A 26039-nucleotide genomic window follows, 5' to 3' on the forward strand; every position below is an offset into this window, starting at 1 on the left:
GTACCTCAAAATTGTACTGAAGTACAGTACTTGAGTTAATGTACTTAGTTACTTTACACCACTGGCACAGACGCATTAAAACGTGCGCTTGTATTGCAATAACAATTTATGTTGAAATAATTCTTATCTTGATATCTAGAAGTAGGTCAAATACCTGAGTTCATGATTTATTTTTTACTGGATCCGGGGCAATCAAGACTTTACATGCAATGGATGCCAGAGGCAAGTCGATAACTTACACACAGAGCTCCTGCCTGTGTATTTAGTACGTTTTATCTTTAATTTATCGCTCTAAAATTACTTCCATAGTGAGTTATCCTTGTACAATGCTGCCAAATGAGTGTAATGTGATAGCAGTATTTCTCAAAAGTGTCAAACATTGAAAAGAGAGATCATTGCTTCAACATTTTAACCCTATAGCATCCCTGTTCTGGGCATGTCAAAACAGGTGAACATTCGACCAAAAAAGCTTATCGTCAAGCTGTCTTGCAGATCTGTTTTCACTGAAGAGTTTTGGTGTACAGCTTGTAGATCGGCTATTTTCACCATGCAACACCATTGCACGACGAAGTGGTCTAAGTGATATTTTTTGGTTAAAACAAAAGTTTTTGTAAAAAAAAAAGTTAAAGCTCTATATTCTGGTTGTAATCATTGCTAAATAGAGTGTTTGTTCAGTAACAGGGGTCTCCCCGTTTCTCCTGCTCTTTAGTAGACAGAAAATACATTTTCAGATGGGACATTCATTTCATCCAGTCGGGAAAAAGAATCCATTCATCAGCTTAAATTTTTTCGTTATTTAAAAAAAAAAATCCTGTATGAACTTTGTATCCTGTCCTGAAAATGAATTTTCTGTTCACTAAAGAGCAGAGAGACTGGGAGAGACCCCTGTTACTGAACAAACACTCAAAAACTACATTCGAAAATGAGAGCGTGTGTGCGCGTGCGTGCGTGCGTGCGCGCGTGTGTGTGTGCGCGCGCGTGTGTGTGTGAGTGAGTGAGTGTCTCTGTCTGTCAGTCTGTGTTTTGTGTGTGTGTGTGTCTCTGTGTCCCAGATCCCATGTTCTGAGAGGATGGCGAGACCTCATTGGCTGTAGCCTCTACCAAGGCCAGCCAATGAACGAAAAAGTGACGAGAAAGTGATGACTACTAGTGCAGGGTTCAAAAACAGGCTGGCTTTTCAAGCCAACCTGTAAAAAATATCACTTACACTGACTGTACTTTTAACCTTACAACAACCCCAGGAATCCATAAAGCCGTCTTACTTGCTGTCCGCTATGTCGATGACGGTGTGGTAGAGGATGGCCTTGCTGGTGTCGGGCAGACTGTTCTCTCTCTGCCGCTCCCTGTGCACCGGGTGGTTGGGGCTCAAGCTGCGGGCCTGGGCCTCCTCCAGGCTCATGAGCTTCATGGGCCCACACTGACCCACCGTGGTGATGGGCAGGGTGGCGTACTTCTCCCCACACACCACACCCCCCGCCAGTCCTAGAGTGGGAGGATCAGTGGTGTAAAGTAACTATAAGTACATTTACTTAAGTACTGTACTTAAAAACAATCTTGAGGTACTTTTACTTTACTGGAGTGTTTCCAATTTTCAATACTTTTACTTCTACTACTACACTACATCTCAAAGGCAAATATTGTACTTTTACTCCACTACAATTATTTGAAAACTTTTGTTACTAGTTACTTTGTAGATTTTGATTATTATTACAAAAAATGCGTTAACCATTTCAGCCCTATATACATTTCGGCCATTTGAAAATAGCCGATCTACAAGCTCACAATGCGTCGCGATGCGACACATTACTATATACATTTTGGGACATTCTGCACAATGAGTACTTTGTACTTTCGGTACTTTAAGTACATTTTGATACCAATACTTTTGTACTTTTACTAAAGTAATTTTTTAATTCCGGACTTTTACTTGTAACAGAGTATTTCTACATGATACTTTTACTTAACTAAGAAATGTGAGTACTTTTTCCACCACTGTGGAAGGATCAGTGAACACAGTCATACATACATTTGGAAAAATCGACGGCTCCCGTAATGGGTGTAAATGATATATTTTTGTTAAAAGGTTAAAACTCCATTATTCTGATAGTAATAACTGGTATAGCATGTTTGTTCAGTAACATCTCTCTACAGCTTTTTAGTAAACAGAAAATCAGTTTTCAGGTTGTGGAAACCAATTTTACCCAAATAGGATGAGACCCCCACAAAGATCATTTATCAGCTTCCGTTCTATAGAGTTCCAGTTCCAGTTTTGTGAGCTCTCTCTCCTGATTGGATAAAATTAATATCCTGTCCTGATTTTTTTCTTCTTCTGTTTTTACTAAAGGGCTGAGAGATTGGGAGACCCCTGTTACTGAACAACCACTCTATAGCAACGATTACTATGGGAATATTCAGAGATACAGTATATTTAACACAGAAATACCAGTCATACCAGTCAAACTAAGAACTTGCAGTTTCAAGGACATTTCTTTGAGCAACTTATAAACGTATTTCCAAGCAGGAAATAAGTACTTGAATGGATATGCAGTGTCTAGAAGTTGTTCCAAAAACAGCTTCTGATTAGTTGTGTTTGGCACCCAATGTTTGCATATTTCCTCTCTGCAGGGTGGAAACCTGGGTGTCCAAAAACTGTTACTTTTCAGGATTCAAAAAAATAATAAAAATAGCACAAGTAGCAGATCGACAAGCTCAAAACCTGTTGCTTCGTGATATACAAGCTCACAGCTACATCTACAGCTCAGAGCTTGTAGATCTGCTATTCCTTTTTTTATCGTGATTTCTTTTGCAAATCTTATAAATATTCTTTAATGCGATTTTTTTTTACTCAAATCTTTGCTTCTGGGGGTCCCTGGAACAACATATTTTGAGATGGGGGTCCGTGGCCAAATACATATAATTTTGGGTATGATTGTTTTACCCATCAAAATATGTTGTTCCAGGGACCCCTCCTCCCAGAAGTAAAGAATTGAGTTTAAAAAAAGTTTCAAAAAAATATATGTATTTAAAGATTTAAACAAAATGTTTAAGATTTTTCAAAAATAGCAGATCTATAAGGTCGTAGCGCGGCACTCAGTGCCGCACTACGAGCTTGTAGATCTACTATTTTTGAATAGCCAAAGTATAAAATAGGACTAAAATCTATGACACAGATGCAGTCCCGGATTGAATGGGTTAATAGTATGTCTGAGGATGTAAGAGCTTTTTGGCAAGGCAGTGCATTGTGGTGACACTCAGACACACAGATGGACATGATAATGTTTTACCTTCTTTGGGTTTGGGTTGCATGATGGCGTGGTTGAAGATCTGCTCTGTGTGGTTCAGGATGAACTCCACCACAGACTGTTGTATTCGTACTTCCTGGAAAGCCATGTCTCCATTGCAGGACGAAACCTCTATATTTTTAGATCTGCAAAAAGAAAAGAAAAACATGATGAGGGTGAAGAGATGAGAGGAATGCTGAGTATAATGTGTGATCTGTCTGTGTTAGTCTTTTGTATGGTCTATAGTGGTTCTCCACCTTTTTTTGGAGCTCTGGATCACTAGCATATTTTTAACAATTCTCTAGGGCACTGTTTCCCAAACATGGGTCCTGCGACCCATGTTTGGGTCGCAGGACCATTTTTTATGGGTCGCGTGTAAATATCCCCTTTCTTTTTGTTTACTACATTAAAAAAAGATTATAAATGCATTTCAAAAGATTAAACAAAAAAAATCCCAACTTTTCATGAAAAAAAAAAAAAACATTTTCCAAAAGTATTTCATAAATAAAATCTAATCATTTTCATAAATAAAATACAAAAACAAAAACGTTTTAGAAGTAGTGAAAATAGCAGATCTGCAAGCTCGCAATGCGGCACGAAGTGATGCGCTGTGAGCTTGTAGATTTGCTATTTTCACTAGTTTGGGTCTCGGGAAAAGGACTAATTTCTCTATAGGGTCTCAAGCTAAAAAGTTTGGGAACCACTGCACTAGGGCCACCCATCCCACAGCAATATATATTCAGTATATAAGAAGTCATAACACAGTCATTTCTATTTTATTTATATATAAAAAAGAAATAAACTAAACCTGAATGATCTTAAAGCCCGATTTATACATGATTGAACTTAAAGCTGATCTACAAGCATGTATCGCGTCGAGAGCTTATATGCATGGCACTGGCACCACATGCAACTAAATGTATCAAGTCCTAACAGTAAATATTTGATTTAAATATTTGATTTAAGCTTTTTTCCCCACATGCCAATTAGTAAAATAATAATAATCTTACATTTGATGGATTTATAAAATATTTTAAAAACATGTTTGATACATTTAACAAAGGTACAATATTATTTTTTAAACATTTTTAAACATTTTCCCATGGAGCACCTGTAATTATGCAGTGGACCACTGGTTGATAAACAGAGGTCTATTATAATGCCCTGCCTTCTCACATTGAATGTGAGCTGCTATTGTTCTGCTGTTCCTGTGCAGTTTGTTAGTGCTTGTGTGTTAAAGTGTGTTATGTTCTCCTACGCCCACGTCACCAAGACACATTCCTGTTTATCTGTCGTACGTTTGTGCAATCACTACCAAATGCTGCAACTGCAATTAATAATCTGTTAATGATTTACTGTACTGTGAATATTTTCCAGTACAAATTGTTTGTTTAAATGTAAGTGTGCAAGCTCTGATGTAATGAAAAACATTCAAGACTATAGCGGTACAACCTTAACAACAAACTGGTGTCTTATGCTGTGATAATGGTATCTAAAGAGAAGTTTTAAAGAATTATTTGTAACTCTTGGACATGCAACTAATTATGTGTAAAAATAAGTTCCCTTAAACATTCGGTGAATCCACAGAATACATTTTCAATGTATTAATTACCACTCCAGCAGCTCCCAAAACATTTATTGAAATCTTTCTTTTTTTCCTTTTGTCTTGTAGAGTCTAGCTTTTGTCTTATTAAAAGCTAGAAATGGAATATTGATTGACTGACTGAACCGTCTCATAATTTCATGAAGGAATGGGATTTGTAATTCTTTGGCATCTGATGTCGGCCTATGTGTTTGTTCAGTGTTTAATGTGTGTATAATGCAGTGGTTCTCACATTTTGACAGATTTTGTGCCAGGGAACCCCAGATATTTCATAATCTTTCAAGATTTTTCCAAAAATATATATAAATTCACAACCTGATGTGTCGCACAGAGTTGTGAGCTTAGATCGGCTATTTCCAAATAGGCTTAGTATAAAATAGTGTTGAAGTGGTTAAACTTTTGCTGGTTAACCCCTGGGACCCCCTCAAGGACCACTGGGGGTCCCCAGACCCCACTTTGAGAAGCGGTGGTATACTTTACTAACCTCAGCAGGTTGGGCGCCCACACCAGTGCCAGGTTACGTGTGTGCATGTTAGTCTCGGAGCTTAAGGTGGCCAGGTGAGCCAGATGTTTGGCCAGGACCTCCAGAGTCCTGGGAAGAATTCATAAACATTTTGGTAAAGTTTCTCTGTCTTTAGGAGTCATCGATTCATTACATTTCTCTGTGGCGTGCAAGTCTTTCTCCTCTCTAGTACAATTTACGACCACAATATCTTTAACCGAGCATAAGCAAGGGTTAAGCATGACTTATGCTTTGCTGACAAAGTGTCGGCAAAGCAAAAAATACATATCTACTATAACACATTGGCCTTGTTAGGCAATGGTTAATGTCAGCACGTATCTGCATTGTTAGGCAACAGTTTCTGTTGTGCGTGACGTCCAGATCAGTGCGAGTAAGAGGAAGAGAGAAGGAAGGAGAGTTCGAAGGGTTGGGAGGAAGGAGGAGAGAGGGAGGGAGGGAGGGAGGGAGAGAGAGAGAGCGAGAGATTGAGAGGAGAGACAGAAGGAGCCTATTTCATTTCAGTATAATAATAATCAGTGGTGGAAAGTAACAAAGTACATTTACTCAAGTGCTGTACTTACAGCACTTGAGTAAATGTACTTTGTTACTTTCCACCATTTTCAAAAGATTTTAATACATTTTATACATATGATACCTTGTGAAACTGCATAATGAGTACTTTTTGCACTTCAACTATATTTTGATGCCAATACTTTTGTACTTTTGCTCAAGTACATTTTGATTACCGGACTTTTACTTGTAACAGAGCAGGGCAGGAATTTCAGGGAGGCCACGAAGGCCATGACCCCTCAGTTTGGCCCTGTGCCCCTCAAAGAAATGGCATGCCCTCATTGCCCTGGGGCCACAGTGGCCTTAATGCCCTAGCTGACCGTATCACTTTCTCCTCTGTCTCTTTCTTGTCAAATAGGCGCCAGTGTTTTTTGTTGAGATTTAGAATTCTTAACTCCACTTAGTCCCCATCAATGGACAAAAATGTTGTTATATTTGGTGTCCTTCCTGCCCTGGCATTTGGCCGTCAAGGAATTGACAACACCAAAGGCCAAGTGGCCTAGCCCCTAAAATTACAAAATTCCAGGCCTTCATGTTTCTACATTGCAGTATTGATACTTTTACTTAAAGAAATTGAGTATTTTTTCCACCACTGATAATAATATAGTATTTTCAGCATGTCAGCGATACAGCATTAATGACGTGTCAACACTTTTCTCTCAGTTGAAAATGCATTTTGTTTGTCACCACTACACATTTAACCACTTGTTTTGCCGGAAGCATGAATGAGCCTTGAGGTGTTCACCTGAAGTGGGGAACGGGTAACTCCTTGATGGCTCCTTGAATACGTAGCAGCTTCTCATGATCATCCTGGATTGTCACAGATTCCTGTGTGGAAAGAATTAGAAATAGAAATAGGTTAACACAAGTTAAAACATGTTAATAAAATATAACTAGTACATGTGCAGTGGTTGGAGGTGACTGGTCTCCCTACTCTTTCACCTTGTGTCAGGTAGGACACCGTTGACAATGTCAATAAAGTTATTTGAAGCAGACCCTTGGACACTAGATGCACTAGATCTTTATTGTCGTTTGGACATCATTGCATATACCTCTCCCGGTCGGGAGACATAAATCGTATGCACTGTACAGTTAGCTTTAGGTTTAAAAATAGTTACTTTGTACTGACACGAGAATGCCTTATAGCCAGTGTTGATTTTGTCGACTAAAATGATGACGAAAAAAATTAGTCGACTACCTTTTTTCACTGACGAACACTAAATAAAAACTCAATAAAAACTAAGCTATGATGACTAAAACTAAGACTAAATATATTGACAATTTCGTCTACAAATAAAAACTAGACTAAAATGTTAGTCAGGGACTAGTGGAGAGGTCAAGTCATTTTATGTTTGGTTGCGCTTGGGTGTTGTGCTCTGAAAATAGTAGATCTACAAGCTCACAACGCGTCACGCTGTGTAAAATCAGCCATTACGACGCCATCAAAGGCACCGCCAAAATTCATTTTAGTCGACAAAATCAACTGTAGATTTAGACGATTATAATCTTATGATATTTAGTCGACTAAAACTAGGCTACAACTAAACATTTCAGATGACTAAAATAAGACTAAAACTAAATGGACTTTTATTCAAAAGACTAGGACTAAAACTAAATCAAAATTTGCTTTCAAAATCAACACTGCTTATAGCTCATCTACGACCTCTTGTGTTGCATGACCTTCATCTTATGTGTTATCATCGCACTCCATAACATTTTCAGCAGAATGTACTTGCGGTGTACTTGCGAGCTCATTACGTGAGTAGGGAGTGTAAATGTGCGCATGATTTATGTGTTGTAGATCAGTGATTCTCAACCTGTTTCGGACACCCATATGATAGCAACGTTGAGAGCCAGTGTTGTAGATCTTGTATGTGGGCAGAGTATATGAAAGCACTGTTTCATTAGCCTCTACGGGACATTCAACGGACGCGTTTTGACTCGGTCAGGCCCAACTTGCAATGGGCCTGGTTTTCAAGATACTCAGGGGACCAGTATAGCCCATGTATCTGTCTAACTACTTCAAAAGAATGAGTAACGCCCACGGGCACAACACCAGAGGGAGCTCTAATGATTTCATTCCCCCCAGATTCGGCACAAACATGGGGATGAATTCATTCTACTATTATGCCACCAAAGTGTGGAATGTCCTACCAGCCATCAAAAAGTACGACTCCCTACTGTCCTTCAAAACCGCCATAAAAGAGCATCTGTCTGCAATTTGCAACTGGACCTAAACTTCTAGCTTGCGAAAAGAAATTACCCCCACTGTTTACCTATAAATATAATTTCACTGCTCCTAGTATTGATGATTTATTGTATAGTATTGTATGTCTTGATGAATTGAATACACAGGACCACAATGGAAACAAGCTTTCTGTGTTATCCTTTTAGCATTATTGCATAACTGCACCTCTGCACTTTTTGCAAACTGTTAAAGGACAACTTCACCCATTTTCAACCTATATCTTCATATAATTGGTCCTGACTGATGCTCATTATAATATGGTACCATTTTTGTCTATTCACTCTGTGTCTCAGAGGAGGGCAGTGGTAGGTGGGTTCAGAAACCCGCCTACCAGTGACATCATCGATGGGGAACCCAAGCTAATAGAAACTGCAGGCTTTCTATTTCTGGAAAGTTAGCATGCTACAATGGAAGCCATTGTTCTCGCTTTAATAAAAATCCAAATTGAAAAATTGAAATCTTATTTGAAAAGAAAATCTCCCTAACAATGATGTCACTGGTAGTCCGTTGTATGTCCCGGTGAGGCTAATTAAATCAGTGAAAGGACATTTCTGAGTGCGGGGGGCTTCTCTCTCTTTTCCGTCTCTCTTCCTCATTGTATACTCTTTGGGCCGTTGCACCTTAAAGCCTCTGTATGCATGGTGAAGTGTTGCGGGCGTTTTGGTGTCTCTGTATAAAACGTACTCACAGTGAATTTGTTGTACAGCTCGTACGTGAGCAGGGGGATGGGCAGCTCTCTGAAGTACAGCTTGCACAAGGAGCCCACACAGTGGATGTCCTGGAGGTACACTTCCTTTGTAAGGTCAAGGCTCGCCTCGGAGCTAAATTCCTGCCTGTTTATAGACATAAAGCACGCACACGCACACGCACACGCACACGCACACGCACACGCACGCACGCACGCACACACACACACACACACACACACACACACACACACACACACACACACACACACACACACACACACACACACACACACACACACACACACACACACACACGCACACACACACACACACACACACACACACGCACACACACAGTTGAATGCATTGATTGTTTAAACTTTAAAGGCTTGTTTACCGTATACTTCGTTGTGCGATGGTGTGTAAATTAACCCATTAAATCCGGGAACGCATCTGTGTCATTTTATGATTTCTTCGGCTATTCAAAAATAGCAGATCTACAAGCTCATAGCGCGGCACCGAGTGCCGCGCTATGAGCTTGTAGATCAGCTATTTTAGAAAAATGTTTCGTAAATGTGTGCAAAATCTGCAAATCTTTGAATATATATGTGTTTTAAACATTTTTAACTCAAATCTTTGCTTCTGGGGATTCTACAAATGTATTCTAACAGTTCAAAGATTTGCACACATTTTCGCGATTCTTTAAAAAAAATAGCAGATCTACAAGCTCATAGCGTGGCACTCGGTGCCGTGCTATGAGCTTGTAGATCTGCTATTTTGAATAGCCAAAGAAATCTTTGAAAAAATGACACAGATGCATTCCCGGATTCAATGGGTTAAGCATAACTTTCCTCCATGCTATACTTAGTGCCGTACATCACTTACTACTCAGTTGAACAATGTTGCACTATAATAGTATACAACAAAGCAAAGACATCAAACATGCAAGAAAAGTGGTGGTGGAATGTAACAAAGTACATCTATTCAAGTACTGTACTCTATTTTTTTAAAGCTTTATATTTATGCTGTGTTCACACTGGCAGATACAAAAAGATACAAAGATACACAGCACATTTGTATCTGAAGATGAAACCAGCTCAACTTTTGTGTAGGTTTTGTAGCAGCTCTACAAACATGGGATGTATCTTTGTGTCTTCATGTCACTGGCTTTGAGTGGCTTCCATTGAAAAAGAATGGTAGGCTGTATCTTGCCTGTATCTATGTCTATGTCGCTGCGCTGCCGGTGTGAACGCAGCATTTTACATAAAGGACTGTCACTGGTAGGCGGGTTTGTGAACTGTCCACAGCCCTACTCTGAGACACAGAGTGAGTATAGACAAAAATGGTGCCATGTTATAATGAACATTAGTGAGGACCAATTATATGAAGAAGGCTGAAGTCGTCCTTTAATATTGTACTTTTTACTCCACTACTTGATAGCTTTAGGTGCTAGTTACTTTACATATTTGGATTATGAATACACAACATAGATTATAAGGTGATAAATGTATTATCATACTGTAGGTTAAGTTCTCAGCAGCACATATATCAGCCCCACTTTTACCAGCTGTAACATTAAAGTAATGAACACATTCATGCATAACTAATAACTAATCCGTTAATATGATTGTGTAATGGACTATTCTCCATAGTGAGTACTTTTATGTTTGGTACAATCAGTATATCGTTGCTGTCGGGCAGAAACCTCTTATCTCCATATTCTAACTCTTTGTGTTTTTCTTGTAAATGAATGCCCTACTTGATCATACCAGCGTCACTCACAAGCATCAAGAGTAAGAGTAGAGTAGAATGGGGGCTCTCCCCAGGCTGGCAGAGGGAGACTAGCGACCAGGATTACAGTTTAGGCATTTGGCACTGGGTGAAAAAATGGGTTGCAAAAATCGTGGGATATATATATATTTTTTAAAGCATCAAGAGTAGCAGATCTGCCAACTTGGAACGCGGCGCAAAGCGACGCGTTTTGAGCTTGTTGATATTTTTTATTTGAATCCTGAAAAGTAACCGTTTTGGACAGAGACGATATTTTGAAGACAATACCTGTGTACTTTTAAGTTAAATTGTGTGAATGCAGGACGCTTACTTGTTACTTGAGTATTTCTACATTGTGGTGCTGCTACTTGTAAAAGTATCAGCACCACAATGTAGAAATACTCAGAACTCACAAGTAAAAGCCCAGAATTCACAATATTGTGAATCCTTTTTCCTATAAAAGGAGTTCAAGTATCATATTCCAGTTGCACAGATTATGGCTGGTTGAAGCCTGCGGTGTTACTATTAATACACTGTAATGCACTGCTTCCATGGACAGATCACAATAATCCTCCTAATACAGTGTTTGATTCACTGAAGCGTGACCTTATCTAATTTAGATTTCACAGAAATAAATTAAGAAATGCTGACAAGCCTATCATTCTCTCCCTCATGGCTTCAACACACATTGACCTATTTATGGAAAGCACTTAAAGTATGTTTTTGCATGTGTGGTGACTGAGTCCCTAATCCATGGCAGGGTCAGAGCCAAACCCCAGCTGTTGATGTGCACACAGCACAGTACAGTACAGTACAATTTTGAGATATTTGTACTTTACTCGAGTATTTCCAATTTCCGATACTTCTACTTCTACTCCACTGCATCTCGGATCAAAATTTTATACTTTTACTCCACTACATTAATTTCAAAACTTTAGTTACTAGTTACTTTGTAGATTTTGATTATTATTACAAAACATACATTAATAACTTCAGCCCAATTTCGGCCATTTGAAAATAGCCGATCTACAAGCTCACAATGCGTCGCGATGCGACGCATTGTGAGCTTGTAGATCTGCTGTTTTCAAAAAATATATATATATACATTTGAAAACTTGAAATGGGACATTCTGCATAATGAGTACTTTTACTTTTGGTACTTTAAGTACATGTTGATGCCAATAGCTTTGTACTTTTACTCAAGTACATTTTGAATTCCGTAACTTGTAACAGAGTATATCTATATTGCAGTATTGATACTTTTACATAAAACATGTCAGTATACTTTTTCCAACACTAATCTCCAGCTGCACACAAATAGACTCTCTGGTGGATAAACACTCATTTATGCACTGTTGAAAAAGTGACTGCCACAGCATAAATTAGCCTGAACTGCATAGTTCTACTTTCAACTGGCCTACACAGTAAATACAACTGTTTAACCACTAAAGCCCTACATTGGCTAGTCGATAATAGCCTATCTAAAAGCTCACCGCAGTGAGTTAGAATCTGCAAACTCTCAACGTGTCACTTCGCTCACAATACAATTTACTAAATTGGTATTTATTTAATCTCACTTTACTTTCTACAGTTTTCAGTGACTGGTTTTTTGATGTCACACAAAACAAGACAAACTGCAGGCTGATTTCAGGGTTTCACAGGAACTTTGAATAACTCCACTTCTAACTACACGTTAGAGGGAGTGTAAGTGATATTTTCCCGTCAAAATAAGTGTCAAATAGCTCTATATTCTGATGGTAATCATTGCTATAGAGTCTCCACAGTTCTTTAGTAAACGGAAAACCCATTTTTCGGACCGGGATGCCAATTTTATCCAATCAGTTAGAAGAGTGAACGTATGCATGATACAAGGGTAAACAAGTTAAATGTAAAGTGGATCTGAAACATTACTAAACTGAACCTGATGAATAGTCTTTGTGGGGTTCTCTCTCCTGATTGGATAACAATGGTATCCATTCCCAAGCTAAAAAAATATTTTATGTTTACTAAAAGAACTGGAGAAACGGGTAGACCCCTGTTACTGAACAAACACTCAAAAGTAATGATCTTTCATTCTTTCTTTCTTTTATTATCACTTACACTACGTTTAATGTAGGCTATGACAAATGACCTTTTAGGATATAAACATGTCACATTAAATGGAATAACAGTGATATAGGTCAGTGAAGTAATTACCTGAGGCGCTGGATGTTTGAGGTGACCCCAGACAGTCGGTATATCCCGTCCACAACTCCATGCTGTTCAATAAACTCTGCACATTTCTTCAGAACCTGAGGGACTAGAATGTAATAAGCGTGTTATCAGCCAGCATCAGACTTCTTTACAGGCACAATATATACACAGTGTTTCATTACTAAAATGCAATATATACCAAAATCCTTTTGCTAAAAATAACAAAAAAATAACAATAACAAATGTGACATGAACTAGACCGCCTCCATAATATCACTGAAATATCAAGGATCTAGATCAGTGGTTTTCAACCAGTGGTCCGGGGACCACCAGTGGTCCTTGAGGGGGTTCCAGGGGGTCCCCAGCCAAATGAATAGTTAGCAACCAAATTGACCCTTATATGTCTGTAACTCTGAGAGTGTACAAATGGAACCAAATGGACCCTAACGGGTCCATTTGGTTCCATTTGTACACTCTCAGAGTTAAATGAACACTGATGATGGTGATACAGTGTAGATTGGGACCCCCAAGATATCTAAATGGTTGAGTCCCTGGCATATCTTTTCAAATGGGGGTCCCTGGGCTAATATTTCTCAATGTGGGGGTCCTTGATGCGAAAAAGGTTGAAAACCACTGATCTAGATCTTTCAAAAAACAAATTGTCGGAATTTATTAAAAAAAGATACAGTCTGCCCTTCAGATGAATAGCCTCTCATTTTGGAGAGGGTCTTACATTCTGATATCCCATAAAGAGAAAAATGTTCTCTTTAAGTTCTTATGTTTTAGGCGCTCGGGTGTCGCAGTGGTAAAGTCCCTGCCCACCACCATGGAGGTTGTGGGTTCGAATCCACCGTGGTGCATCTGGCTTTGTTGGGCGTCTATGCGAACAGAATTGGCCCGTGTTCTGGGGAGGGGAGCCGGGCGGGGAGGAGGGTGATATTGGTCTCTATATGTACTCCTACGAGCTGGGATGGAGTGTTGGGCGGGTTTTGATGTGAATATACTATAGCCTATGGCAGTGGTTTTCAACCTTTTTCATTCCAAGGACCCCTAAATTGATATACATTTGGCCACGGACCCCCATTTGAAAATGTTTGGTTCCAGGGACCCCCCAGAAGCAAAGATATCAGTTAATTTTCGCTTTAAAAAATATAAATATTCAAAGATATGCACACTTTTTCAAGGTTTTTCAAAAATAGCAGATCTACAAGCTCATAGCGTGGCACCGACTATGAGCTTGTAGATCTGCTATTTTTGAATAGCCAAAGCTAAGTGGTTAAAATGATTGTGACGCTATGTTAACTAATTTCGCTGGGGACCCCCTGGCACCCCCTCAAGGACCACTGGTGGTCCCCGGACCACTGGTTGAAAACCGCTGGCCTATGGAATGAAAGCCTTCAATGAAAGCCTTCATCTGCACAGCTATGGAACATAATATCGTCTCTGTCAGGTGTGGAAACCTGTCCAAAACTGTTACTTTTCAGGATTTGAAAAACAGCAAAAAGTAGCAGATCTACAAGCTCAAACCCTTGTGGATCTACTACTTTTGATGAATTTGTGTGACGCTGTAGTATGATAAAGTAGGGCATTAATTTATGAAAAAACGTTAGAATATGGAGATAAGAGGTTTCTGTCCGACCGCAACGATATCATTGAATTAACACGAATACATAACACATAATATGTCCATGATAATGTGCTTACGACAATAACAATGTACAGGAAAAAAGAACTGGCCTTGTTGCTGTTTCAGGAAGCCTGTTGCAGCAAGAGCAACCTTACACAAATCAAAATAGCAGTGCAACAATGTTGTGTGATAGGATTATTATATAATATTTTTTTCAATGAACCACTTGAACCCCAGCATCCCTATTCTGAGCGGAGCATTAGCCGAAAATAGCAGATCTACTGCAAGGCGTTGTGAGCTTGTAGATTTCCAGCAAAGTAGTTTGGTGTAGAGGGAAAAAGGAGCAAACCAAGTACAGAGCCAAATGTTTACTAAGTAATGAGTGTGTAATGGTTAAATGTCTGAATCTCTGAAATAAACCAAAAAACATTCATTCACACCGCACTGATAGTCAATGAAGCTATCTATGAAATCTATGAGTAAGTTTAATCTGCAACACAACTATATGTAGTCTGGGGTTTCCCTGCTTCATCTCTCTCTCTCTCTCTCTCTCTCTCTCTCTCTCTCTCTCTCTCTCTCAGCTAAGGGGTCCTTGGCCTGAAAAACGTTGAAGACCCCCTGCTGTACACTGTTAACTCAAGCATGTCATAAATGCTGAAATGTTGGTCTTTATCTAAATAAATGTGTGTGTCAGTCGGACAGTGTTGATTTCATCGACTAAAACTGTGACGAAAAATGTCCATCGACTACCTTTTTTCACAGACAAAAACGAAATAAAAACGAAATAAAAACTAAGCTATGATGACTAAATCTAAGACTAAATATATTGACAATTTCGTCAACAAATAAAAACTAGACTATAATGTTAGGGAGGTTCTAGTGGAGAAGAGATCCAGTAGAACTAAAAGACAAGTCATTGTATGCTTGGATGCGCTCGGGTGTTGTGCTCTGAAAATAGCAGATCTACAAGATCGCTGCGACGCGTTGTGAGCTTGTAGATCGGCTATTTTCAGCATTGCAACCAAGTGTAAAATCAGCCATTACGACGCCATCAAGGCACCGCCAACATACATTTTAGTCGACTAAATCAACTGTAGATTTAGTCGACTATAATCTTATGATATTTACTCGACTAAAACTAGACAAAAACTAAAACATTTCAGATGACTAAACTATGACTAAAACAACATTTGCTGTAAAAATCAACACTGCTGTCAGAACTACAGCATGAGTGTGTGAGCTACAACTCTCTTTGTGCTGAACACAGTAACACAATATGAGTGCGGCGGGCGGCTGTGCTTTGTATTCCTCTGGGTTACTGAGAAGGTGGAATTTGACAGGAAGTTAAAAATGGTTTGTTTGTTTCAGAGGAAGGCTGACACACCCAGTCCTTGTAGTGGGGTATTACTTGCAACATTTCCTCTAATAGAAAAAGTCTCATGAAATGTGACCACCCAGACTATACACAAGCTGCTGCTGCGTCTGGCCTGGCCCTCCACAACGCTGTATGTTTTCCTCTGGTCTGTATATTGACTGCTAAAAGACACGCTACCTGCTAATCTGTCTTTGAAAAGGGCCCCGTAAAAACGTCTCCAGATAAGTTAAACCACATGAACCCTATACCGTCCCTACTGAACAAACACTATAGCATATAGAGCTATATAGTCAGTGGTGGACAGTAACTAAGAACATTTACTCAAGTACTGTGCTTAAGTACAATTTTGAAGTATTTGTACTTGAGTATTTCCAATTTCTTATACTTTTACTTCTACTCCACTACATCTCAGAGGCAAATATTGTACTTTTACTCCACTACAATTATTTGACAACTTTAGTTACTACAGTAGTTACTTTGTAGATTTTGATTATTATCACAAAACATACATTAACCACTTCAGCCCCATATACATTTTCGACCATTTGAAAATAGCCGATCATTGTGAGCTTGTAGATCTGCTATTTTCAAAGGATTTTGGGAAACAATGGGACATTCTGCATAATGAGTACTTTTACTTTTGGTTTTGAATCCCAGACTTTTACTTGTAACAGAGTATTTTTATATTGCAGCACTGATACTTTTACGTAAGTAAAAACATTGCACTTTTTCCACCACTGGAGCTATAGTATATTTAACACTTGTTTTAACAAATAACTATCACTTACACCTCCTTTAAGGGTACAAATGATCACAAGCTGAATTACTAAGAACGATCAGTTTCATGGATAGGGTTTTTGAGCAATTGAATAGTTTATTTTCAAGCAGAGAAGAGTTGCTTTGATACTTTGATATTGATATGTACAGTTAGTGTTTAGAAGTTGTTCCACAAACAACTTCTAATTAGTTGTTTTTGGGAATCCAATGTTTGCATATTTAAACCACCACATGATGCCATAGTGTTGCCATGCTGGGGCAAACGCTCTGTGGAAATATTTGATCTACAGTACAAGCTCACAACACGTGGCAAACGTTATGTGAGCTTGTAGATCGGATATTTTCAGCGCAGATATTTGGTGTAGAGGGAAAAAAAGGGTGTGGACCTAGTCTAGAGATTTTGAGGTACTCCGGTCAAGTATATATGGTTTAAGTCAGTGGTTTTCAACCCTTTTCATATCAAGGTCCATTATTTATTCGGCATTTCAGCCACGGATCTACCATTTGATGACATTAATTAGACTCTCAGACCCCAAACTTATATTATATTTTGTCCACAATTCCATCCATGCTGTATTGATGTTGGTACCAACAGGAGAGATAACAGGCAAACGTTGATCAAAATAGCAATTCTTTAATTAAGTAATGCGATGTTTAGCAATAATCTAACTCTTGAGAGGGTAAAATGAAACCAAATGGACCCGTAAGGGTCCATTTGGTTTCATTTTGCACTCTCAAGAGACCTATAAGGGTCCATTTGGTTACCAACTCTCCATCATTTAGCTGGGGACCACCTGGAACCCCCTCAAGGACCACTGGTGGTCCCCGGACCACTGGTTGAATACCACTGGTTTAAGTGGTTAATTCATCTGGAAACCTTATCTTTTGACGTTTGGTGCACATACTGTTGCATTTATGATACGTTGTTATAGTGTTATTTCACGTACATTTTGTACATTTCATGTACAAAACAACAAAGAACAGTACAGCTTTCACATATGTGGTTAATCAAACTTGTTAAACCACATAAGTGAATAAAACAAACAATATAAGCTGGTTGCAGAAATCACATACTTTACAAATCAAAGGACAAATGTCAGAGACTTTAGCGTTGCTTTGTGTTGTGTGTGCTGCAGAGGCATGTGAATACGTCCGCGTTTGATGGATATGGTATAAGAAACCCTTTCACTGGCATTCCAAAAGCACCACAAGCCTGGCTGTGTCTGAGTGACTATTGTTTTAGTCTGTTCTTTCAACTGTTAGACCAATTATACGCAAGTGTAAAGGAATTATTATGGGTATAATATATTATAGAAGTAGAAGTAGTGAAAATAGCAGCTCTAACAAGAGCTTGTAGATCTGCTATTTTCACTAGTTTGGGTCCCGGGCAAATGTCTAATTTCTCTTTTGGGTCTTGAGCTAAAAAAGTTTGTAAACCACTGTCCTACAGTCCTACACCACAGCAGGGTGTAAATGTCTCAATGGAAGAGTAAGGAGACCGACCAGTGACCAGCTCAACCACTGCAAGATGTACTAGTTATTACATTCAATCCCGACAGGGTGATTATCCACAGACGCGGAGCGGAGGTGGATAATCACCCTGAAGGGATTTCATTTTCAATAATGACCACCTACCCATACATTATCCAGCTTATTACACGGCTACTTAATAAATTAATAAATAAATTGACCCAAAAGTAACAACAAAACAAAGTATTTCCTTGCTTACGGCAATGAAAGTATTCCATAAGTGTTGGGCTGGGCGGACAAGTTCGCCTCGGAAAAGAAATGAAAGTATTCCATAAGGTAACCGGAGGACTCGCCCGAAAACACGCTCGCCCCCATTCTATAAACCGCCAGATTTGCCTATAATTCCGCCGGATTTGCCCCGGGGCGACTGTGTTTTGGGGCGAGCGTTTTGGTATTCTGCGCCACTGGAAACAAGGAAGTGTAGTGGATCAAATAGAATCACTTTTCGGTCATTGCATCGTCTATTTCTCACTTCAAATGTTTTCAAAAACATTCTTGAGAGCAGCGTTTAGTTGTAAATGACATGGTGTGTTTGTTTACATGGCTGTCATGTTGGATACAGCATAAAATCAAGCAGCACAGGTTGATATGAGCAGGTGTTCTGAGCCTTTGATTAGACAGCGGTTTGTTATTTAGCTCATCGGTCATTATCCAGAAATAACCCACCGCTGAATCAAGCATTCAACCAAGCCGTGAACTACATTGTATTAACATATACTCTACCACACTGTTTCTCAAGATGTACTAGTTATATTGTATAAACATACTGTATACTCTACCACACTGTTTCTCAATAGGGGTTCAAATGGACCGTTACGGGCCTGTAACTCTGAGAGTGTACATGACTTAAATTAACATTTTACATTGTAGATTAGGGTCCTAAAGATACAAAGGTCCATCATGGCCTAAATGCATATCAAACTAGGGTCCTTGTAATTAAAGGACCCCCCCAAACTCAATTACAAATTTGACTGAGTAACTTTCACTTGCAGTTGAGTCATTTTTGAACAGGAGTATCTCTGCTTTGACTCAAGTACTGGAGTTGAGGTCTTTATCCACCACTGGCTTATTAGCAGAGGCCTTTGAGTAAAGGCATTTGCCCCCGAAAACGTCTCCAGGGAGCCACTGCATTGACAGTGACCCTACCCTCCAACCTGTCTGGTGACGTGCACGTGTACAGGACATGCTGTGTGTGTGTGTGTGTGTGTGTGTGTGTGTGTGTGTGTGTGTGTGTGTGTGTGTGTGTGTGTGTGTGTGTGTGTGTGTGTGTGTGTGTGAGAATGTGAGTGTGTTTATTCAGCAAAGGTCCGGTTTTCGACTGCCTCTTAGTCTGCATATCTTGACAATAATGTCATGTTATGGCACACGGTGGAGCCTGCTGGCAGGGAAACGCAGGCGTCAAGGTTTGTTCTGCACGTGCCAAAGATGAGGTCGTTTTCACCCGAGTAAACAAACAACTTGTGTGTTTTTGTTATTGTTTCTGACGGCATTTTTAAATGACACTCCATTTTTAAATGTCCCCAGTGGCACCGAACCGAACAAATTGGCTATTTAAGCTCGTCCAACCTGGCAACCCTATTTTTGGGTATGTCATGCCAATTAAATAAAAAAACGTTCCTAAATATTCCAGAATGTTTTAAAAATGCAAACCGTCTCACAATTTATTTTACACATTTCCAAACCATTTCGAGAATTCATGTCAAGGACCCCCAAATTGACACTTATTAGCCCGCGGACCCCCATTTCAAAAGATATGCCAAGGACCCCCATACGAGAAGATTTTTACGGCTCTAGCAGTGATTCTCAACCATTTTAATTTCAAGGAACCCCAGTTTGACATGCATTAGGCTACGGACCCCCATTTAATGGCATTTCTATCTCTGGGACCCTAATTCATGTTGAAAAATCAATGTTAATTTAACTCTGAGAGTGTAAAAATGGAACCAAATGGACAGAGTTACAGACCCATAAGGGTCAATTTTGGTTCCTAACTATCTATCATTTAGCTGGGGACCCCCTGGAACTCCCTCAAGGACCCCTGGGGGTCCCCGGACCCCACTTTGAGAACCAAATGAGCTCAACTAGCCGATCTACAAGCTCTATATGCACTAGCTATTTTCACAATTTCTGAAAAACTCCTGAAAAACTACAGTATAAAATAGGGCTTCTTGCGTGGTTTAAAGGCGTTTACTTTAAAACAGACAAATCATTATGCTGTATAATGAGCTGTATGAAATGCTGCTTCACACAGACGGTTTGTTCACATTCCCATTGGTTCTCATGCATGAGGCCTGGTTGGACCTTCTAGCAGCGTGCATGCCTGTGGTGAGGTGTTGGAGCGCAGACAGGAGTTCAAACCACCACCAGCACTCACTAGTTTACTTTGAACCCAATGCTTCTGCTTGTTTAGGACGCTGTCTCTCTCTCTCTCTCGACTTGATGAATTAGATTTTAACCACTTTATCCATATTTTATACTTTGGGCTATTCAAAAATAGCAGATATACAAGCTCATATCACGGCACCGAGTGCCGCGCTATGAGCTTGTAGATCTGCTATTTTAAAAAAAAATCTTGAACATTTGTGCAATTATTTGAATATATATATATATATATTTTTAAAGGGAACATTTTTTACTCAAATCTTTGCTTCTGGGGGTCCTTATTACTCAACATTTTGAGATGGGGGTCCATGGCCAAATGCATATTATTTTGGGGGTCCTTGACATGAAAAAGTTTGAGAACCACTGATATAGAAACATAAGTAGTTTTTTTTAAACGGTTAGGATTTAGAAGATATTTGTAGAATAGGCTATATATTCAAAGATTTGCACAAATATTCACGATTTTTCAAAAATAGCAGATCTACAAGCTCATAGCGCGGCACTCAGTGCTGCGCTATGAGCTTGTAGATCTGCTATTTTTGAATAGCCAAAGAAATCTGAAATGACAGAGATTAAGCGTGATTCAACATCATCAATCGATGATGTGTTCTGAAGAAAAGTTTAAACCATTAGTCAGCAATTACATGGTGGTCTCGTAGGATGAAGAGGAGAGATGTTGGTTTACAGAAGTCATAGAACAGTTTTAGTGTTCTGTTTAGAACAAAGTGGGATCTAATGGGGACCCACCACGGGTCACTTTAGGGGGTTCCAGGGGGTCCCCAGCTAAACGAGGAACAGTTTAATTTCACTATTATTTCACCGGCTAGAAGTTAGTGTTAATGTGAAGAATGTCTATGTCACTCTCTCCACTATTATCTCACCACTGTGCTAAATCTAATCTAAATAGAAATCGGGGGTACCTGGCACAGAATCATTTCAAATGGGGTTCCGGGGGCCTAATACGTATCATTTGGGACGTTGAGAACCACTCATTTATAACATGTTCTTAGTTCTTACACAACAAACTCCTTAGTGTTAGTTTAACTCTGAAAGTGTATAAATGTACCAGTAAGGATGTGAAAACCTTTAGAAAGCAAAACCGCAATAAATTCTTCCTGTGTGTTTCACTGCTGGCCAAAGTTTTAGACTCCACGTGAGCATTTAACTAAATGCTACATTTTATTAACCTCACTTTACTTTACTAGTTTCTGTTTCACAACCTAGCCAGTTACTGTTCCTTATTTAATCCTTTTTAATGGCATTTCTTATAATAGAAATATTAGAGTCAGTGTCATATGTTGCATGGTTCTACCACAATACCACTCAACATGTGCTCTCTGGCTATTTTCAAACCAGGGTGGATTTGATTGGCTGGATTAGATCAATGGTTCTTAACCTGAGGTGGACCGGGGAACCAAATTAGCAAGTTAGGAACCAAATGGACCCTTTACAGGTCTGTAACTCTGAGCTAAATTAACCCTGAAGCTTATAGGGTCACAGAGATAACTCATGTGGGGGTCTGTGGCCTAATGCATATAACTGGGGTCTGAAATGAAAAGGCTTGAGAATCACTGGATTAGACACATCATAGACACATCATATTATAACCCAGTGGTTCCAGTTTGGAGGGGTCACCAAATTATTTTGGGGGTCTTAATGTGCAACATTGTTTACTCACTCAACAGTAAACAAACCAACATACAGTATAAGTGTATACAGGGTATCTGCACATTTCTAAAGTGACAATTTAATGGCTTTTAAGGCGAGGCGTTGTGAGCTTTGTAGTTCGGCTATTTTCACAATATTTATCTGTGGAACCGAATCAAACTAAATGTAACGCTTGTCAGGGTGGGGGGTCCCCAGTTAAAATATCATTACTTTGGGGGGTCACAGCCTGAAAAGTTTGGGATTCCTTGTTATAACCCAATGTTAGTCACATGACTCTCCCATATGTCTTGTAAGTGAATAATGGCACTTGAGTTGTATTCTGCTGTGATGGTTCCCCAAGAACTTAAGAACTTACTTACATCAAGATCTCAAGGATCTAATCCCTAGGAATGCACAGCACTGTTTGTAGTCCAGGGTCTAACAAATGATGCGTTGTGATGTTGTATATCTGCTATTGTCTGTATTTTAGAAGATTTAAAAAAGAATCGATCCCTTTGGGGTCCCCAATGCAGATAGGAGACCCGGGTTTGAATCCAGGTGGTACAATTGGGGACTCGTCTGGACCGGGTGTTCCCATTGAGGGATCAGAAGCGGGGTGACTGAGACAGTAGGGATTCTCCATCGGCTGAGCTGTTTGGTTTCTCATGCAGAGGACTCAGGGGTTATATAGCGCTATATTGGATCACTCCAATATGATATGATACATCCCTCCACTCACAGTGGAGGGATGTATCATATCATATATATTGGAATGTTCCATTTCGCTCACATAACCGTGGTTACCTGCGTAACCTTCGCTTTAATCCAGGTGTTAACATTAGTGTGTGTGTGTGTGTGTGTGTGTGTGTGTGTGTGTGTGTGTGTGTGTGTGTGTGTGTGTGTGTGTGTGTGTGTGTGTGTGTGTGTGTGTGTGTGTGTGTGTGTGCGCGTGTCTGGGAGGGATATGCAAAGGCAAACAAAATGTGTTTCTCTTGGCTTGACAGTATGTTTAGAACGTTGAGGCGCACATACTTGGGTTTTTTCCCCCAACTGGATATAAATGGCAGAATATGAATAATTAGATGTTTAAGCCATGCGTTACTAAAGCCATTGAGGCTTGTACCTAGTGCTTGACAACCAAGTATGGTTGTATTAACATTCCTCCAATGATCTAAACCTGCAATATGTCTCCTGGACATTTATGAGTGAGGCATTAAACCTGCCTGTTCCTCCAAGTACTCAGGCTTCTTTACTTACGTAAAAGTAGTAGTAATACCTGTACAATACTCTGTTACAAGTACAAGTTATATAGTCAAACTTTTACTTGAGCAAAAGTTCAAAGGTTTTGGTCATCAAAATATATTTAAAAGTATCAAAAGTAAAAGTATTCATTGTGCAGAATGTCTCATTTGTTTCACACATAAAAAAAGTATTTAAAAAATAGACGATCTTCAATCTCACAACACGTCGTATCACTTTGCATTGTAGAGTTTGTAGATTGGCTATTTTTTAATGGCCAAAAAATTAAACAAGGGCTCGTATGTTTTTTAATAATAATGTAAATCTCCAAAGTATAATAACTAAAGCTGTCAAATAATTATAGTGGAGTAAATGTTTTGAATGCAATGTTTGCCTCTGAGATGTAGTGGAGTAGAAGTATAAAATTATCGGAAAAGTAAAGCAAAAGTACTTCTAAATTGCACTTAAGTACAGCACTTGAGTAAATGTACTTAGTTACTTTCCACCACTGCACCTATAACTACATGTATAGGGCCTTCCCTCAAGCTGTCCATAATCTCAACCTTCACACATAGCTATTTGGGATGCCCACATCAGTTCCGCATGTGGTAGAATGATGTGCTATCTCGTCAGTATATTGTAGGGGAGAAGCAACGAGAATAAACGAAAGAAACATAAACAGGGAGGAACAGAAAAAGAACAAAACCCTCTATTGTGTTTGTTTCACAACTTTTACATGTAAACACCAACTTTCTAAACATTTCTTCTCTTTTTACGAGAGAGTGCCAGTCATTATAGTGTCTGTTCTGTGTTCTCATCTCGCCTGCAGCACCGCCCATCCTTTCCTCTTGAGAAGAAAAAAGTAGTTACAGGCAACTATAGTGACCAAGGGAAATTGACCAGAAAAAAGTCTACGAGCCACACCCTGAGTCACAATTCCCTCTTTTATACAGGCAATGGAACAATGGCTTGTTTTACTTCATGCAAAAAAAAAACAAAAAAAACATGTAGGCTATCAGCACCCAATTCCTCGGTAGATGTTATTATACAGGAGTAAAAGCGTTTGTGATACTAACTGTTTATCGTCTCTGATATTTTGCTCACGTTTGTTTACGTTACCAAGTGAAATTATGTAGGCCTGTGGGTATTCTGGGAAATTAACCACTTAAGAACCATAGCGGTGATTAGCGGCTCTATTCTGAGGGTGAACATTAGGCAAGAAATAGCCCAATCTACAAGGTCTTGACGCCCTCACAAGGCGACATGTTGTGAGCTTGTAGATTTGGCTATTTTCAGCGACGCTATTTAGTGTACAGCGAAAACAGTAGGGGGCCCCTAGTACAGAGCCCTGGGGGATTCCGGTCAATTGAGTTTATATAGGGTTTAAGTGGTTCAATTTTCAACGTAAATGAATGACTGTGTGAGTGTGTGAGTGTGTGTGTGTGTGTGTGTGTGTGTGTGTGTGTGTGTGTGAGTCCAGCCGTGAATACAGGATATAAGCCGGTGTTGTTTCAGGATGAGAGCTATACTTTAACAGGAGGGTTACATGTGCAGAGGGAAAGCAGTGTTTTATTTGAAGAAAAAAAGCATATCAATACATTTACCATCTTGTCCTGAATTCTGAAGGTGTTCCGTCAGGTCACAGCCAAATACATTCTCGCTTCCTTTCTTCTTGGCCCTCTGCTTGTTGCCTTTATTCTTCATGTGGATCCAGTTAGTATTCCAGGCGGCGAAATCAACGGGCAAATCCTTGAAAAAGGCAGCGATCGATCCATATGACCCCTGAAGAAGGGAGGAAGTCAGTTCAAATCACAGATCACACAGCAGCAGCAGCAGCAGCAGCAGCAGAGCAGGCCAAAGAGCAACCAACAACACAGAGACTCCCAAAAAAAAAAACCTGCATCCGCTCACATCTTGACGAACCCCCACACTGACTGACGCACGGGCCGGGCGAAGGAAAGAAATGCCCCGTGTAAAAAAAAGAGAGAGAAATGACGTCACTATAAAAAAAAAAAAATACAAGAAGGGAAAAAAAATCTTTCAGTCTTTCAAAGAGATGCCAAGTTATCAAGTGACGATCAAAGAAGGGGACAATGGCATAGCCTGTGTTTCTAAGTGTTCCCTAACAGCTGGAACGCAGAGTGTCCTCCACTCCACACACACTACAGCAGCAGCAGAACAGACCCACTGGCGTGTTATCTCTCTCCAGTCTTGTGCAGAAACAGCATCAGCATTGCCTGGTTTCCTGTTTTTTTTTTTTTTTTTTTTTCAACCCCAGCCCGTCTCCCGGTGCCTTTTTTCTCTCCTCCCTCCTCCTCCTCCTCCTCCTCCTACAGAGTCCACACAGACAGTCACCCCTTTCACTGACTCCTTAACTGGGTTTTTTCCTTTCCTTTGAGAAAACATGCATGCATCAAGTGAAGCACATTATCTCAGGGCCATAACTTATGTTTTTTGGGGCTGCAGTGGGAGGATGGGTGAGGGTCTTCCCCTTCCACGGCTTCCAGTTTTGGTATTAAAAAAAAGCGGCGAGAAGGTTTGAAACACTCAGGCTGTGAGAAAAGAGAAGAGAAAGGGAAGGGAAGTAGAGTGATGTGTGCGAGAGG

At 39.7% G+C, this 26039-nt stretch overlaps 1 protein-coding gene across 2 annotated transcripts in view; it reads right to left on the reverse strand.

Moving 5' to 3' along the window:
• Positions 1–25648, reverse strand: part of arhgap31 (Rho GTPase activating protein 31) — a 37523-nt gene extending 11875 nt beyond the window's left edge. Inside the window, exons 1-8 of one of the 2 annotated variants that reach the window (XM_084074788.1) lie at positions 25345–25430; positions 25038–25215; positions 12860–12962; positions 8893–9037; positions 6702–6784; positions 5369–5476; positions 3285–3427; positions 1263–1482 (exon numbers count right to left, since the gene is read on the reverse strand). In XM_084074788.1, coding sequence (XP_083930914.1) covers positions 1263–1482; positions 3285–3427; positions 5369–5476; positions 6702–6784; positions 8893–9037; positions 12860–12962; positions 25038–25137 — 902 coding nt within the window. In that variant the 5' untranslated portion in view covers positions 25138–25215; positions 25345–25430. Of the gene's footprint in view, positions 1–1262; positions 1483–3284; positions 3428–5368; positions 5477–6701; positions 6785–8892; positions 9038–12859; positions 12963–25037 lie in introns of both variants that reach the window. The other variant, XM_084074787.1, reaches the window with a different exon arrangement.
• Positions 25649–26039: the final 391 nt, after the last annotated feature.

Source organism: Gymnoscopelus microlampas, assembly GCF_963454915.1.
Source record: "Gymnoscopelus microlampas genome assembly, chromosome: 12".
Lineage (NCBI taxonomy): Eukaryota > Metazoa > Chordata > Actinopteri > Myctophiformes > Myctophidae > Gymnoscopelus > Gymnoscopelus microlampas.